Genomic DNA, 15,862 nt, shown 5'->3' with positions numbered 1-15,862 from the left:
TTTTCCAGTAGACATTTGACATCAGCTTTCAGAGATTTAGGTAGTCCACCATCCCTGATGAATCCAGACACAGCCTACAGCCATCCCTCAGCTTCCTCAGTACATCTCAGCTCTACAGGCAGACTAAAGGTCCAGAGAAACGAATACAAGAGATGAACGTCAAGCTGGAAGGTGGATTTGGAGTTTGCACAAAACATTTGTAGTGGAATGGGCTGCCCGGGGAGGTGGTGCAGTCGCCGTCCCTGGTTTAAGATGTGACTGAGCTGGAGGGCAGAAGGGCTCTGCAGCGGGACCTTGACCGCCTGGACAGATGGGCAGAGGCCAATGGGATGGGGTTCAATAGCTCAAAGTGCAGGGTGCTGCACTTTGGCCACAACAACCCCATGCAGAGATACAGGCTGGGGTCGGAGTGGCTGGAGAGCAGCCAGACAGAGAGGGATCTGGGGGTACTGATTGATACCCGCCTGAACATGAGCCAGCAGTGTGCCCAGGTGGCCAAGAGAGCCAGTGGCATCCTGGCCTGCATCAGGAGTGGTGTGGTCAGCAGGAGCAGGGAGGTCATTCTGCCCCTGTACTCTGCACTGGTCAGACCACACCTCGAGTACTGCGTTCAGTTCTGGGCCCCCCAGTTTAGGAAGGACACTGAGATGCTTGAGCGTGTCCAGAGAAGGGCGACGAGGCTGGTGAGAGGCCTCGAGCACAAGCCCTACGAGGAGAGGCTGAGGGAGCTGGGGTTGTTTAGCCTGGAGAAGAGGAGGCTCAGGGGTGACCTTATTGCTGTCTACAACCACCTGAAGGGTGGTTGTGGCCAGGAGGAGGTTGCTCTCTTCTCTCAGGTGGCCAGCTCCAGAACAAGAGGACACAGCCTCAGGCTGCGCCAGGGGAAATTTCGGCTCGAGGTGAGGAGAAAGTTCTTCACTGAAAGAGTCATTGGGCACTGGAATGGGCTGCCTGGGGAGGTGGTGGAGTCGTCGTCCCTGGGGCAGTTCAAGGCACGGTTGGATGTGGCACTTGGTGCCATGGTCTAGCCTTGGGCACTGTGGTAAAGGGTTGGACTTGATGATCTGTGAGGTCTCTTCCAACCTTGGTGATACTGTGATACTGTGAAATTAGAGAAATTGTAGAGAATGTAGAAAATGTAGAGAAATAAGAATTTATTTTGGCCTGATTTGTTTCCAAGGGTTAAGCCTGTATTAGACCAACTGACTACCCACAGAGCTCATTTATATGAAACAAGGGAAGACTCACTTAAGTTCATGTTAACAGCCAATGCAAACCCATTTCCTTCCAATGAACAAGATAGCTCCCATAAAAACCATACACTTCCTTTAAAAAAGTTCATGACTACATTTAATTGCCTCCAGAGCTGAAACATCACAACCCAGTTAATTACTCAAAGCTTTGTGGATAAGACTGGGAGAGCTGGTAGGAGGGTTATTAGGTGCATTTGAATCATATTTTGCTGTCTTTAGGCTCAATGAGAGATCTACAAACCAACCTCCCCGACTAAAACTTTGTTTTGGTTACAGTTTGCGCCAAAAAAGACTACTAAAAATAGATCTACTAAAAACATGTCACTACAGCACACAAACACCACACCTGTGATTCACTAAAATATATTTAGCAGCTATTACTAAGAAAGCTAAGAAACTAGTTTTGACTAGGTAGCTTATAGAATAAAGTTAACCTTCATGGATACCTTCAGTTTTCTACTACTCATCCATCTCAAGCTTACAACAGTTGAAATCTTCCATTTGTAACATGAACAGCATAAAAAGCACCCCAAGTTTGCTTTCAAAAGCCTTTAAAAGAGGGAATTCTTGCTTGTAGACATCCTGTAATAAAAGCACACTAATGATTAAATAAGGCAAGTTTTGTGTTAGCCACTACACACTTCAGTTCACATAAGCACAACAGAGACACTGGCAGCTATAAAACAAAACACAGTGTATCATGAACAAGAAGCAACATGGAAGAGTGGCATGAGCCACATCTCATTACAGCACTGCGGCATGAATTTTTGATCAGGTTTAGAGTCCAATTCCAAACCTCCTCTTCCTTCAAGTCTCTTTTGTGGTCTGTGGATTTTTTTTTCTACTTTTTGTCATGTGTGTGTTTGTCTCTGCCGTTGGTTTTCTTTCTTGCCTTTGCAGTTTCTCAGCACAGAAAGCAGTGCGTTTCACCAGCAGTTTGTGTAGTCATGTACAGCAACACTTCAGATCCTGAGGTGAGGTTTAAGAATGTAAGTATTACAGAAGTGAAGGTGTTCCTCAGAGACTTGCACTCTTACTCTGCTCCATCCCAAGCTCTTCCTGCATGCAGCTGTACAGATCTACAGATTTATGCTTATATATGTATAACGCATGCAATAAACGTCCAAATGAACATTTATTCTGCTAAAAAAAGAGGAAAAATGTCATAATAATAAGATGTTGATGCACACAAGCTCAATCGAGCGGCAGGTCCTTGCTGAGGATGCAGTACGAGTGGAAACACAGAGCTGTCTTCTCAGTATGACTTAGGGTTACACATTCCAAGTGTTTGATGCCAGTCACTTGGACATCAGAAGCTACCTGTTAGCTCCTGAGTAATACCAACACAACCTAGCACAGCTCTTTCAACTAGGGTCACTGAACTCTGAGATTAGTACTACAGAAACAAATCTACCTGTTACTTGGCTTCCAAGAAACAAACAAACAAAACCTCAATGCTCCTCCCACCCCCAGCAAATCCACACACACACAAAAAACCCCAAAACAACAACAACAAAAAAACTCCAAACACTTCCCAGGAATATTCTGACATGAGCAAGTATTCCCTTTCATGCCTGGAAGAGATTTATGGAATACTACCACCATAACAGCCACAGAAATGTAAAGTTTTCTTCTTCACATAATTAGCTGGTATATGCACCTATTTAATCTCTCCTTCCCTGCTCCTCTAATTTTAAGTCTTTTGATATCTTCCCAGATGTATGTCACTCTCCTTCTGAGCTCTAATATTCTGCTAAGTGCAGCTTTAACCAAGAAAAGGAGTTAGGCAGTCGGTACCTTACAAGCTCTATTAGGAATGCTGCGAAACCAAGCAAACACCCCATCTCTACCAGCAATAGTGGGGCTCAGCAGAGATTCTGCAGAGGTCTCTCTGCGGTGTATTAGAAGGGCTGTAGTTAGTAGGTCTCTACTCTGCCCTGATGGAGACCACATCTGGAGTACTGTGTCCAGTTCTGGGCCCCCTAGTTCAAGAAGGACATAGCATGGAGCCACAAAGATGATTAAGTGAATGGAACATCTCTCTTACGAGGAGAGACTGAGGGAGCTGGGGCTCTTTAGGTTGGAGCAGTGAAGACTGAGAGGTGACCTCATTAATGTTTATAAATATGTAAAGGGTGAGTGTTTGGAGGATGGAGCCAGGCTCTTCTTAGTGATGCCCAATGACAGGACAAGGGGCAATGTGTAGAAGCTGAGCCTTAGGAAGTTTCATGTAAACATGAGGAGCACTTTTTTCCTTGTGAGGGTGACAGAACCTTGGAACAGGCTGCCAAGGGCAGGTTATGGAGTCTCCCTCTCTAGAGATATTCAAAACCCACCTAGATGCCTGATGTGGTATAGGAGATCCTGCTCTGGCAGGGAGGGTGGACTAGATGATCTTTTGATCCCTTCTAGCCCCTGACATTCTGTGATTCTCTTCCACAAAGGAGAGAATGAAGAATGGGGTTTCTACAATTGCTAGAATCCTTGCAAAACAAGAGAAATTCAGAGCCAAAACCCACACTAAGTAAGAGCACTACTGCTGCAGTCACAGCACTTCTGCTCTCCACAGCATAACCTGCTCCGCCTGGGGTAAAAAAGTTCATAGTGGCCAAGAAGCAGAGAGCAGCAAGAGTGTTGTTTCACACTCTGACATTGCAAAGGGAGTATCAGAAGTAGTTGTCAGCATGGAGTGTCACTGTTTGTCCTCAACTAGCCCAACTGACCGTGGGTCAGTGTGATGAGAATGGTGCATGGACTTGATGATCTGTGAGGTCTCTTCCAACCCCGATGATACTGTGATACTGTGTGATTATTAGAATTTGCAGCTTTCTCCAATGACAGCATGGCATCACACTTTTATAACATCTAGCTTTTTGTTTAAAGGTGGCAGGCTCCTCTAGGCAATCTCACCCACAGCAAACAGGAGGAAGCAAAACTGAAAGGCTTCCAAAGTCGTCTAATACTTTGGTGAAGCTCTTTTCTGTGTGAAGTATGTTTGTGTGAACGTACAGAAGTGTGTATAATGCAGCTCACAGTATTTTGCTGACATGAAGGAAAGCAGAGATTAATTATTGTGCAATGCTATTTTAAATTAATAAAATAGAAGGGGCTTATTCCCTTTCCCTGATAATTTCAGAACCTTACTATTTACAGAGCTAGCTAGAAACAGAAAAAATGCTTTGGGTAAAACGAAAACTTCAGCTAGATACCAAATGGACTTAAAACTTGGAGGAGACGCAAACAAGACACAAACCCCAACTGAAAAAAAAAGCACAATCTGACTAGTTTCAAAGAATAAAATGCAAGCCACCGAATCTATCAACACATTATTTTCTTTCCTGTGTGTCCTGTTTTAAGTCCTACAGATAAGAAAGATTCTTACACAACTGATTTTCCCCAAGGACACACTCAGCTCAGAGAAGAAAGTATTACACATCGATATTTTCTTCCTGAGAATTCTGATTATGGCTTGAGAAGTCAAGGACACAATAGTTATGGATGAGAAGCTGTCCAAATAGGTGAGTAAGCAAGTGCTACTACCCTTTTAGGAGCTAACTGACTTAACTGTCTTTGGTTTATTTGTATAACTTACAGTGTGTATGCAAGGTCAGCCAAGAAATAACGCAACAATCACCATTTCTGCCGCAGGCAAACCTGCAATTAGCTACTTTAAAACACATTTCTTTCATTCTGTACTTCTGCAGACTTGACAACTGAAATCCACCTTATCTCTCTTATCTTTCATTCAGGCATGAAAGCAAGTCACCGTGGCAACTAGGGAAGACATAAGAGTAGTTTTTAACAGCAGCTTCCCACAATTTCCCTCTCTTGCTTTTTGCTGGTTTTATTCTCATTTTATCTGATGTGACTCCAGCAAGACAGATCTTATGCTTAAAATCTTCTAGAGCTTACAGACAGACTGTTTTGCAGTAGATCAAGAGAAAGTGTCAAGTTTCTAGGATTTACTGAACAAAAGAGAAACGAGTTGGTTATCCAAGTTGCTATTTCAGATGTTTAAGATAAGTTACAGCCAAAGTGGAGGTGTCACTGACAAACTCCTCAAAATCTCTTTACAAAGAGAAAGCACTGAAAGATTAAATACTTCACTGGGAAGCAGTTTTATTATTTCATAAGTGATATTTCAGGCTTCAAAAATAATTCATATCAGAATAAGCTGAGAAAGAAAAGAAACTTATTTTCATTTAGACGCTGCCTTGGATGAGAGATGTGAGCATAAGAATCTTGTTGTCTATTGCCCAACAGCACTCAATACATTTAGGGATTTAGAGTTATTCCAAGTACTAGACTGTTAAAAAAAACAAAATGCAACAAAATAAAATTCTTTTTCCACTGGAACACAGCATCTGTTGAAAGCAGGTAGATGAAAAGCCACAAATTAACTTCTGTTAAGTAAGGATCTTCCAGTCTGAAAATTATCCCCTTTTATATAAAAGACCTAGATGTCAGAGTAGAATCATAGAATCAACCAGGTTGGAAGAGACCTCCAAGATCATCCAGTCCAACCTAGCACCCAGCCCTATCCAGTCAACTGGACCATGGCACTAAGTGCCTCATGCAGTTTTCTCTTGAACACCTCCAGGGATGGTGACTCCACCACCTCCCTGGGCAGCCCATTCCAATGGTAGTTGCCATTTCTGCAAGCACAGACCCTTTTTTTGCCACTCAGATGTAGAGTACAGTCCTTGGAAAGGCAGGAATAGAGGAAGTGATTCAGATTGAGAAATGGGACTGCACAAGCAACCAATTTTGAAGTTTGGCATTTGTGGGACTTTAGTTTATTAAAAGCACTTACTACATGGCACCAAAACAAGTATGTTTTTGAATCTTTTTGTCCCACTCAGTGGCTGAACTTTATATTAGAAATATACTATGTAACACTTTTTTTTTAAAAGATACTTTTACAACAACAATTTCAGGATCCTGCTGAAGTACAGATGGTGATTGTCAGCAAAGACAGGTAACTTCAGAAGCATTTTGCAACAGGTAAAGACTACCTCTAAGTGTATGTCATAAAAAGAAAAACTACATACAAAAAAACCACCCAAAATAAAAACATCCACCCTATGCCTCAAATAAACACATGTCAACAGCAGTAAATCATCATACCATGTATTTTTAAGGTATATTCCATACTTACCTATTTTTTTAAATCATCAGTAGGAAATAATTCATCACCTTCACATGAAATGTAGTTTAGCTACTGCTGTGAATGACATGAAATAAACTTCTTTTTACTTGTTTTAAACAGGAGGATGTACTAAAGTATTACTTGTATAAACCTGAGCAATTGCTTTAATTGTGGAAGAGCAGCCAATGTTCAAAGTTTTACCTCTTTCATTGCCTTTCATGTGAAGACCTTAGAGCTCCATGTACTTGTGGACCACACTCATCATACTCTGTACTCAGCCCAGTAAGACACATACTGAGTGCTGTGTTCAGGGTGGGCTACCCAGCACTATAGAGATATATGAGAGAGTCCAACAAAGGGCCATGAAGGACTGGAAGAACTTGTCATAGAAGGACACAGTGGCTCAGGGAGATCTTATCTATGTGTGTAAATACCTACTTGGAGTAGTAAAGACGACAGAGCCAGACTCTTCTCAGTGGTGCCCACTGAGAGGACAAGAGGAAATTGACAAAGACAGAAATGCCAGAATTAGATTTAAACATAAAGGTGTCTCTTACAATGTTGTTACTGTTTTTAAATTGTAAGGGTCACCAAGCAATCAGGACATGTGGTGCAGAGAGGCTGCAGAGTTTCTGTCCTTGGAGATGCTCAAAATATGACTGGATGTAGCCTTGAGTAACCTGCTGTAGCTGACCCTGCTCTGAGCAAGAGGACTGGACTTCACAATTTCCAGAGCTGTCTTTACACCTCATTACCCACAAAATCGTAGAATGGTTGAAGACTAAACAGAGCTTCTTAAGTGAGGTGGTCTGAGGTGAAAAAGGACAGCTCCCTGGTATTTAAGCTATGTCAAAAGAGAGTAGGAGCTATCAAGGTGATTATAAAAAGCCATGTCAGAGGCTTAACAGATGAATAGCAGGAAGAGCAAAAGCACCATGCAAATCACACTAATTTCATTATCTGTACTAACACCTGTAGATTTGCTTAGAAGACAAACTATAGTAGTGGAGAGCCCTGGTGCAGCATGCCCATTGACAGTAGCAGCAGAGACTGCAGCACTTGCAGTGCCTCTAGTACACAAACCTGACTCAGAGCTGAGTGGCAAATCTGCCTACGGGTGAAAGGAATCTCTTACAACATGATGAATTTGAAAGCCACTTCTGAAAGTCCTCCTTGGGTCTCCAGATAAATATTTGCTGCATGAAGTTGCTGCAAATAAACCTCTGTTACTACTTAGAGACTGCAGATGAGTTTATCTTAACTTTACAGAAAAAAAGCCCTGATCTTCTCTCCATCTGTTTCATGGCATTTTTTATGTTGCAGTCAACAAGATGACTTGCAGTTTGTGTGAAGCTGATGAAACTCATTGGTTTTAAACACTGAGATAATCTATTCCATCAGCATCAGCTACTTCAGTGCCTGTTTAACATTGGACAACAAGGAAAATCATGCACCATGGAGCAGCCCTTGCCATTGGTACACGCCATTCAGCCCTGCTTTTGATCTGCACAAGCAGTTGAAGATGCATTTAGCAAGCTCCTAGGTGGCTGCTGCCATTGGTAATCAACAACACCAGGGAATGTATTTTTCCAGCTGATTTCCAAGCTAGAACCCTTAATATCCTTGTTTTGCACATCTTCCTGCAGTTCCCAACTTCACTGCTTTATTCCCTATCACACAAACCTGCCACTAAGATTTAAGAAATCTCCTCATATTTCTTCTAGAGGTACAGACCATGAGCATCGTGCTTATATTGGTTCAGATCAAAGAATTAAACCAAGAATTTCTACACGCTTGTATGCAAACAGAATAGCTTTCCTTTCCCAACAGTGCTTTCCTATTCGAGGTGCTCTGTATTCCCTACACTCTCTGCTCTTTCTATGCATGTGATGGTTTGGGTGCTCCCCACACCCCCCACACTTTAGAAATCACCCAGACTAGACTCAGCCAGCTCTGGAAATATGAATGAAGCTTATATTTACAGCTAGCACAATATACAAGCAGATATTTACAGTATATACAATTATAGACAGAAATATACAAGGTAAAAGGTAATACAGAAACACAACTCCCCTCCCAGAAACCTGAGTCCCCAGGAGGGGCTCTCAACTGCCTCTTCACCTTCCCCCTGCCCCTCTCAACCGTACCCCAGTCCCAAGGAAGAACGGAGGTTCAGCCAAGAGGTTAGGAAGCAAAGTGGATTAGAAAAGAAAATGGAAGGGTGAGGGTAGAGAGTGAGATCCAGCTTGGAGCTCTCCAGCAACAGGGGAGAAGTGGTTATTTATGTTTTTATTTGTTGTTCCTATGCATCTCAGCAAGCCTATGAAGTAGACATCACCATTGTTTTCCTTCCACAGCCTGTAATCTAGTTCTTCTCACCAAAACGTTCTAGCTAGCTTCAAACTAGCACAATTCAGCACTTAGAATAGTGGCCTTCCTGTAACAAAGTCCTAAACTGTTCTATTTAGATAAGCAGCTCTTTTTCAGCAGAGCTACTTTGGCTACTTAAGAGAAGCTAACACCACCGAGACTCCTCAAATCTTTTAGGACTCACTGACTTTAAAAATCCCTTGAAAAGTAGGAGGTAGGTTCTTCAAGATAGCATCAGGAATCCATATAGTCTAAAATAGCACACTCTGTCCATCATGGAGAACACACCAAATCAGTCAGAATATCCAAAGCAGGGCAGAACAGGCAGCTTAAATGGAGTAGAGAGGCATTTATTGTCCTCAGAAAAGAGCTGGAAGCTTAGAAGTTGTCAGTAGGCTCAGCTTCTCCATCAGCAGGGAGCAAAATCACATTAAGCTCAAAAGATACCAGGCTATTATGGGGCAAGCTGTAACACCCTCTGTGACCTTAGATGGAAGCTCTCACCCACAGCATGATAGACTCCTATGTATGCAGGACTTACAACCCAGATCTCATACGGTACCAATCTGTGACCTCAGGTCAGGCTGCTAAGCAAGTCTGTTCAGAGAAAGAAAAGGAAAAATTAAAGAGGTGGGACTACTGAGATGGACATCACTGTCAGGATCCAGGAAGAAAGGCTCCAACTTGGGATGTTAGAAAATTGCAAAGGGAAAAAACCACTAGAGGGGTGTTAGCAGGGCTAATCATCAGGTCACTGGATCAGTGGAAGATTTAGGACCACCCAAGATCTGGGCCACAGAGCTGCAGAGCGAAATCCTTTCCCTCCTCACTGGTGCCTACCTGCGTGGAGATCACACTCTCACTTAGCCTAATGGCTCATTAAATCTCAGCTGTCTTCTGTGGGTGTTAGCAAGTAAATAATTACTTTATACTTTCAACCTGTTTATGTACCACTTACAGAGTTGTTTTGCAGGTGGCTCAAGACACCTGAGGAAACTGACCCAAACACTCCACAGAGATGCTTATGCCAAGGCTGGCTTGGCAGCCAAATCATGACAGGTGATTATGCTAGAGGTAATGATGCTGATATCTGTAGTGTATAAGATTCTTAGTTATAAACAGTCTAAAAAGAAAGTGACAGATGCTCTGTACAGAAGCATATGTTTCAGCCCTCTTGAAAAGATTGTTCCCAACCAGACAAAATATGAATTCTTTGGTTCATACACAAATTAAGCTCTTGATCTGTAGTAAATTGTTTCTAGGAATGTTCAACTTTTTCCACTGACTGTGGAACAAAGACAACATGAGCTTCCTGCACCTACAGCTGGAGTCAGCAAGTCCCCTGTCCCATCCCTGGTTTACAGAGCAGCAACTGCCAAGTCATATACAAGTAAGAGACATTTCTCCTCAAAAAGCAGAATCAGCTTCAAAACCATATGCACATCTTCCCCAAGCATCTTCCCTTCTCTGCTTTCACAAATAATATGCAGAAATTCCAAACAGCAGACATCAACGGGGAAGAAAATGCACAACACTCTTCAAGCACTGTTCTGTTACTGTTTCCCCTGCTTTCCCTGGACATATCAGCCACTACTGATTTGATATGTTACTGCTCCAGACTCCAAGACAGGTCCCACATTATTCGCTTCTAGAAGGAACTGGAAAGGAAATTTTTAATTAAAGAGCTTTAATTAAGTAACAGAATCAAGGTGAACCAAAAACAATTCAATATAAACTAGTTTACACCACAAGAAAAATACAGAATAGTTACCTCAGGAAGTGTTTCATGGTGGTGGTTTGGTTTGTGTTGCTGGAGCCTTAATCCGTTGATCTTGACCTCTTCTCTACAGGCAATATCAGTGCTGTAAAAACAGAATTGAGATATATTTACTAATAGAAGAGGAAAAAAGTAGCACTCCAGTTTTCTGAATTGTTCTTGAAAGAAACACTTGTGGAAATACACAGAAAAGATGTTAGGAAATCTCACATCAATAAAGCTGCAATGAAAAACCAGTTTGCTCTTCAGCCTGGGCATTTATATTGGCTAGACTACACTACCCATGTCTCTTCTCAGAAAGTAAAAAATGTGACTAAGAGTACAGAAATAAGTAAGAAAACTTGAAGAGAGTTGTTTGAAGAACACGAGAAGTGTTTGAAATTGTCATAGCAGCTTCCAGGTGGCAGTTTGAAGAGACACTTGGCTCATTCTGCTGTTAAAAGCCTTTTGCTCCCCAGAATTTGCTACAGTGCTTGGAGACCCTGGGTAGCATACAAGCGAAGAGCTACTACTGGGACCTGATTTAATTCATTACAGATACCAAGTAATCAATTTTCCTGGTGACCAACTGGTACAAATTATGCAAAATTAATAATCAATATTAATTTTTATATCCAGGGTGAAGATTGTTAATAGCTATGAAAATTGTTTATTAACATTAAATCTCACCAGAAAACTTATTTACAACATTCAAAACACATGGTTTGGATATTTATACACACAGGGAACAGGCAACCTAGAACACTTCAAAAATAACTAGCAAATAAAACAAACATTAACTCTTTAGGAAAGAGAATCTTGCAGCTGATCTGTTGCTTGCCCTCGAGGGAAACCCAAGAGGCTCCTTTCTGCTACTAAAGCAGAAGGCACAATAGAATCTAGTTACAGATTTTCTTACAAAGAGGCTTTGAATATTTACTCACAAAACAGCATCAGACACTACCCACACGTTTGAAGAGAGTTCTGTCAGTGTTTTCAAAGTTGTTGGAGGCAAAGCAGAGCATAATGTGGCAGGGCAGAGCAGACAAAAGCAAAAGCTGGCATGTGACAAAAGCCTATTTACTGTTTGCCTGAATGCAGTGGCCTCCTTGTCCACAGAGACTCACCAGTCAGAATGGCACCTTGCCAAACCTCACCATATTAGGTGAAGTCAGGAGGTTGCTTTCCCTTATTTGGGAGGAACAAGGCTGGACAAATCTTGGACCCTCAAAGTGGGCATCTCCAACCCTTTTGTCTTCTCCCTGTGCTCTGTTTCCCCCACCTCAGCAGAGAGAAGGGGACCACGGCATTATGTCTGGGCAAGCCAGGACACATATCTTCCAGGACACCAAATTTACTGAATGATACACATGGGTCTTTCAGATAGATAAAGTTAACCACATCCCCTATCCATTCTAAGATCTGATGTCCTACAGTTAATTTGCATGATGACTACCATTTAGTTTCACAGGAAGAATTCAAGAAAAACGACCAAAATATAACCCTGCCCAGGTCCTGCAGACTCTTCCCAGTCATCAGCTCTTTACTTCAGGTTTCTAAAATGGAGTGTTCACACACAAGCAGTATTTGATCAAGAGACACAGATTTCTCAGATTACTGTACTCCATGTCCCATAAAAGGCAGTAAAACATCTTTACTTGTGGCGAGAAAACAGGCTATTGATACACATCTGCTACTGGGACAGCTTAATCCAAGACTGAAAGATTACACTTTCAAGCCCTGTGCTAGCACAAACCACACGCAGAGGCCTGAATGAAAGCTCTGCTGTTAAGCAATCATTTAAGAGCCCATTTCTCATTAGCACTAAATGCTGAAAAGTACCTGAACCTCTTAAAAAATGGCCCTTTGTCACAATGTGATAAATCTAAAGAACCTCAAATGTGTTTTCTTTTGCAGAACCTATCAGTACTGATGGGATAAAAATCATCTTACTGTACCTTGTGCTCATATTCTCTCCCTTTTTTTCAACCTGCAAGTTTTACTCTATGTTGTTGCCTGCTGACAGGAACAGAACAAGCATTTAAGTTCAGAAAAATGCAGCTATCTTGTTGGATTACATCACATACAGCTTGCTAAAAATACATAATCCTTGAACTGTGAAGGCTTCATCTATATTGTTTCTGACTGGCTGAATCATGTTGCTGTCCCCTGAATACAGCTGTAATTGGTGCTGGCTGCAGTGACACCTGCTTGCAAGGGCAGAGAGATGCTAACATCAGACTCTGGTTCACTAATGAACACAGTAGGCAGGCTCCTCACACTTCCTTCTACAGCTTTTGATGGGTCTTCAACAGCAGCGAGCACAGGAGATAGGCAAAAACTGGAGGGGATGTAACCTGCTCCCCTTCTCCAGTCAAATAATTTTCTATTTAAAAGATACAGTTTGTGAAAGATTCTCACAGCCCAGTCTCAGCTTTTTAGCATCAACTTGAACAAAGGAAGCTTCACCACAGTATTTGACCCATAAGGGCAGCTGTGTAAGGAACATGCCAGAAGTGCCAGGAGCTGTCAAATCAAACCCCCTCTAAAAGTGTGTGTTGGCCTCAGCCTCTGAGGTCAGTTCCTTCTTGGAAATGATGCTGCTTCTTTGCTGCTGCTTTGACTGGAAGGGAAGTTCCACTTATCTGAACTCCAAAATTGGCTCATGCAAGTGTGGCATGTTAGGAGCTTCAAGACACTATCCCTTCAAGAACAATTACCAGCCACAGCCAACTATAAATTTGGGTAAACACTCACTAACAATTAGACTGTTTAAACCTGTATTTTACGAAGTCAGCACTGCTGTTCACAAACCCCTGCCATCTATTCAGAAAGCTGAACTCACATGAAAGTCATTGGTTGCAAAGAAAAAGCATAACTGACATAGCAGGCATGACAAGTGGTTAAAAGTGCCGATTCTGGATCTTTAAAAGCCTGCCCTAGAATTATGAGAGTAATTCTCCTTGTTCTCTCTCTTTAATTAAAAGGGTGTCAGGAAGTCACTAGAATGAAACTTTCCAACTGAAATCTTGATGCCACAGAATTCAACATCTAAGCCCTCTAGATTGGAGAAGAGCAGTTCAGCCTGCAGGCTTCTGCAGATCATTCCCTCCAGCACAGGTCTGGCCAAAAACCAGGTCCACAGAAAGGCTATGGCTGCAAAAGCCAGTTTCCTCCACCCAGTCACAAAGCAATCAAATTCGACCTTACTCTACCAAGAGGGTTTTCAAGACCTAGAAGCAAGACTTCCAGCACAAATACAGAGTCTATGCTGCTGTCTTGGTTCAGAAGGTCAAAATCTGCTTTAATGTCTGGCAGACCAAGTTTGTAAATACTGGCATCTGCCAAGTACAGAGATAGAAAATCACAGAATCACAGAACATTAGGGGTTGGAAGTGACTTCAAAAGATGAGCTGAGAAGTTGGCAGTAGTTACAGATTTGGAGAGACTGAAATAGAAGTTTCTGAAGACTCCACTTGCCACGCTTTTGAAAGGTCACTTTTGTCAGAAAGTGCCAATCACAGAAGGATGTCCAGCTCCAGCAGGCACCAGGTGCAGAGCAGCCTGTTGGCCACACACCCACCTGTCACTGAGAGCTTGAGTTTGTACTTCTATGCTGGTTCATTTGTGAACCTACATCTGTGTTTCCCTGCAGGCTAAGAAGATATTGCAGCTTTAAGCTACTGCACACATTTTCTTGTTGACGAACAGACAAGATACTTCCCCTCTGCTCCTTATATAGGCAGCTCTGGAGCCTTTTCTGCTTTTAAGTCACACAGACATTGCTATCTTTCATTAACTCCCTAAGAGCAGCTTATAGCAAACAATACAGATTGACCACTGAAAACCTCGTGACCCCGTGCTTACATTTTGCTCTTTGACATGGAGAGACTCATGCATGGTCTAAGGCTCTAGATTGAAGATGATAGAGCAAAGATGCAGTCTAGATCTCAGATACGCTATTTTCTCAGCTTATGGGACTTTATTCCATGGCATGCCAATTCCACAAATCAACCACCTCTTCCTTACAACAACACACCCACACGTACATTCACTGCCAATTGTTCCACCTAGTTTATTTTAAACCATAGATGAGTTTCCCCTCCTAAGCCTAGCTGCAGCTTTTCTTGGAAGAGAAGTATTACTACTACAATCGCATCAAACAGCAAAATGAATGCAAGATCTGTCTCAAAATATAAACAAAGCTTTCCTTAAATAAACATTAACTATTTGAATACTCATGACTAGCATCTTCTAAGTAGTATAGCAAAACAAGCATCAATCTGAAAGGTTAACAGTTGCTAGAGGCCAAAAGTCAAGAGTAAGCCTTAAAAGTCACTTCTCTATCTGAAGGCGAAGGTTTGCTTTGTCTTCAGAAAAGCTGTGGCTTCAAGGCAGCTGAGAGGAAAATTGTGTTAGTTAATATAAATAATCATACCTTCAGAGTAAAATATAAAACCAAGGTAGTTCTCTTCACAATGCTTGGCTTGCAAGCTAATGACTTGCCTGGCATACTGCAAACATTTTTAGAAGGTTTATATTTTAATTATAAAGAGTGAATAGCTGTGCTGAAAAGACAGATCAGAGTTGTTAAGATGAACAGACTGAATATAGGATGTGGTTGACATGGATCATTAGATAACAATTCATCCAAATTTTCCTCCTTACAAAAGAAAAAAAAAGATTAATAAAAAAAAGAAAGGAAAAAAAAAACAAAGTGAAAAGAATAAAACCCATGTTTTAAATAGAAAGTAGTAATAGCAGTCATCTTCAGTGCAGAGGAAAAAAATCCATTTATTTTTAGGTTTAGTTGTTACAGTTTCAAAGCAGGTTCTTTCTGAGCTGAATGCCATCAGCTACCATTATGATGCTGATATTGGTTTGCAACTTTTCTTTCCAGTAGCATCCTGGATTGCTACCTACTCCTTATTCACCTCCAAAGCCTCTGAAGCCCCCAAAGTATGAACCTGCAAATGACAAGAGTCTTGAGTCTTACACCACCAAAGTGTTTTGCTGCTGTATATTACATTTTTTTTGCTGGTGGAAATATTAATGCTTCTCTATCCTGTGATAACTAGAATTGGAAAGAAAGGGAAAGAATAGCTGATACACATTATGAAATGTCCCTTAAGTCCTAGTGGATAGCAAGCTGGCCACAAGCCAGCAGTATGCGAAGACAGACAACAGCACCGTGGGCTGCATGAACATAAGCAGAGCCAGCAAGTAGACTGAGAGAAGGGATTATCTTCCTGTACTCAGCACCCTTCGGATCACATTTCAACACTGTCTGGTTTTGGACCCCAGCAATAAACAGAGGATACCAATAAACTGGAG

At 41.9% G+C, this 15,862-nt stretch overlaps 1 protein-coding gene across 4 annotated transcripts in view; it reads right to left on the bottom strand.

Moving 5' to 3' along the window:
• Nucleotides 1-15,862, bottom strand: part of ELMOD1 (ELMO domain containing 1) — a 54,916-nt gene that overhangs the window by 26,003 nt on the left and 13,051 nt on the right. For 3 of the 4 annotated variants that reach the window (XM_064171005.1, XM_064171030.1, XM_064171012.1), the window contains exon 2: nt 10,544-10,634. In XM_064171005.1, the coding sequence (XP_064027075.1) occupies nt 10,544-10,560 (17 nt within the window). In that variant the 5' untranslated portion in view covers nt 10,561-10,634. Of the gene's footprint in view, nt 1-1,699; nt 1,836-10,543; nt 10,635-15,862 lie in introns of those variants that run through there. The other variant, XM_064171019.1, reaches the window with a different exon arrangement.

Source organism: Pogoniulus pusillus, chromosome 3, assembly GCF_015220805.1.
Source record: "Pogoniulus pusillus isolate bPogPus1 chromosome 3, bPogPus1.pri, whole genome shotgun sequence".
Classification (NCBI taxonomy): Eukaryota; Metazoa; Chordata; class Aves; order Piciformes; family Lybiidae; genus Pogoniulus; species Pogoniulus pusillus.
Note: the sequence above shows the minus strand (reverse complement) of the source record. Positions and strands in the feature narration are given on the sequence as shown.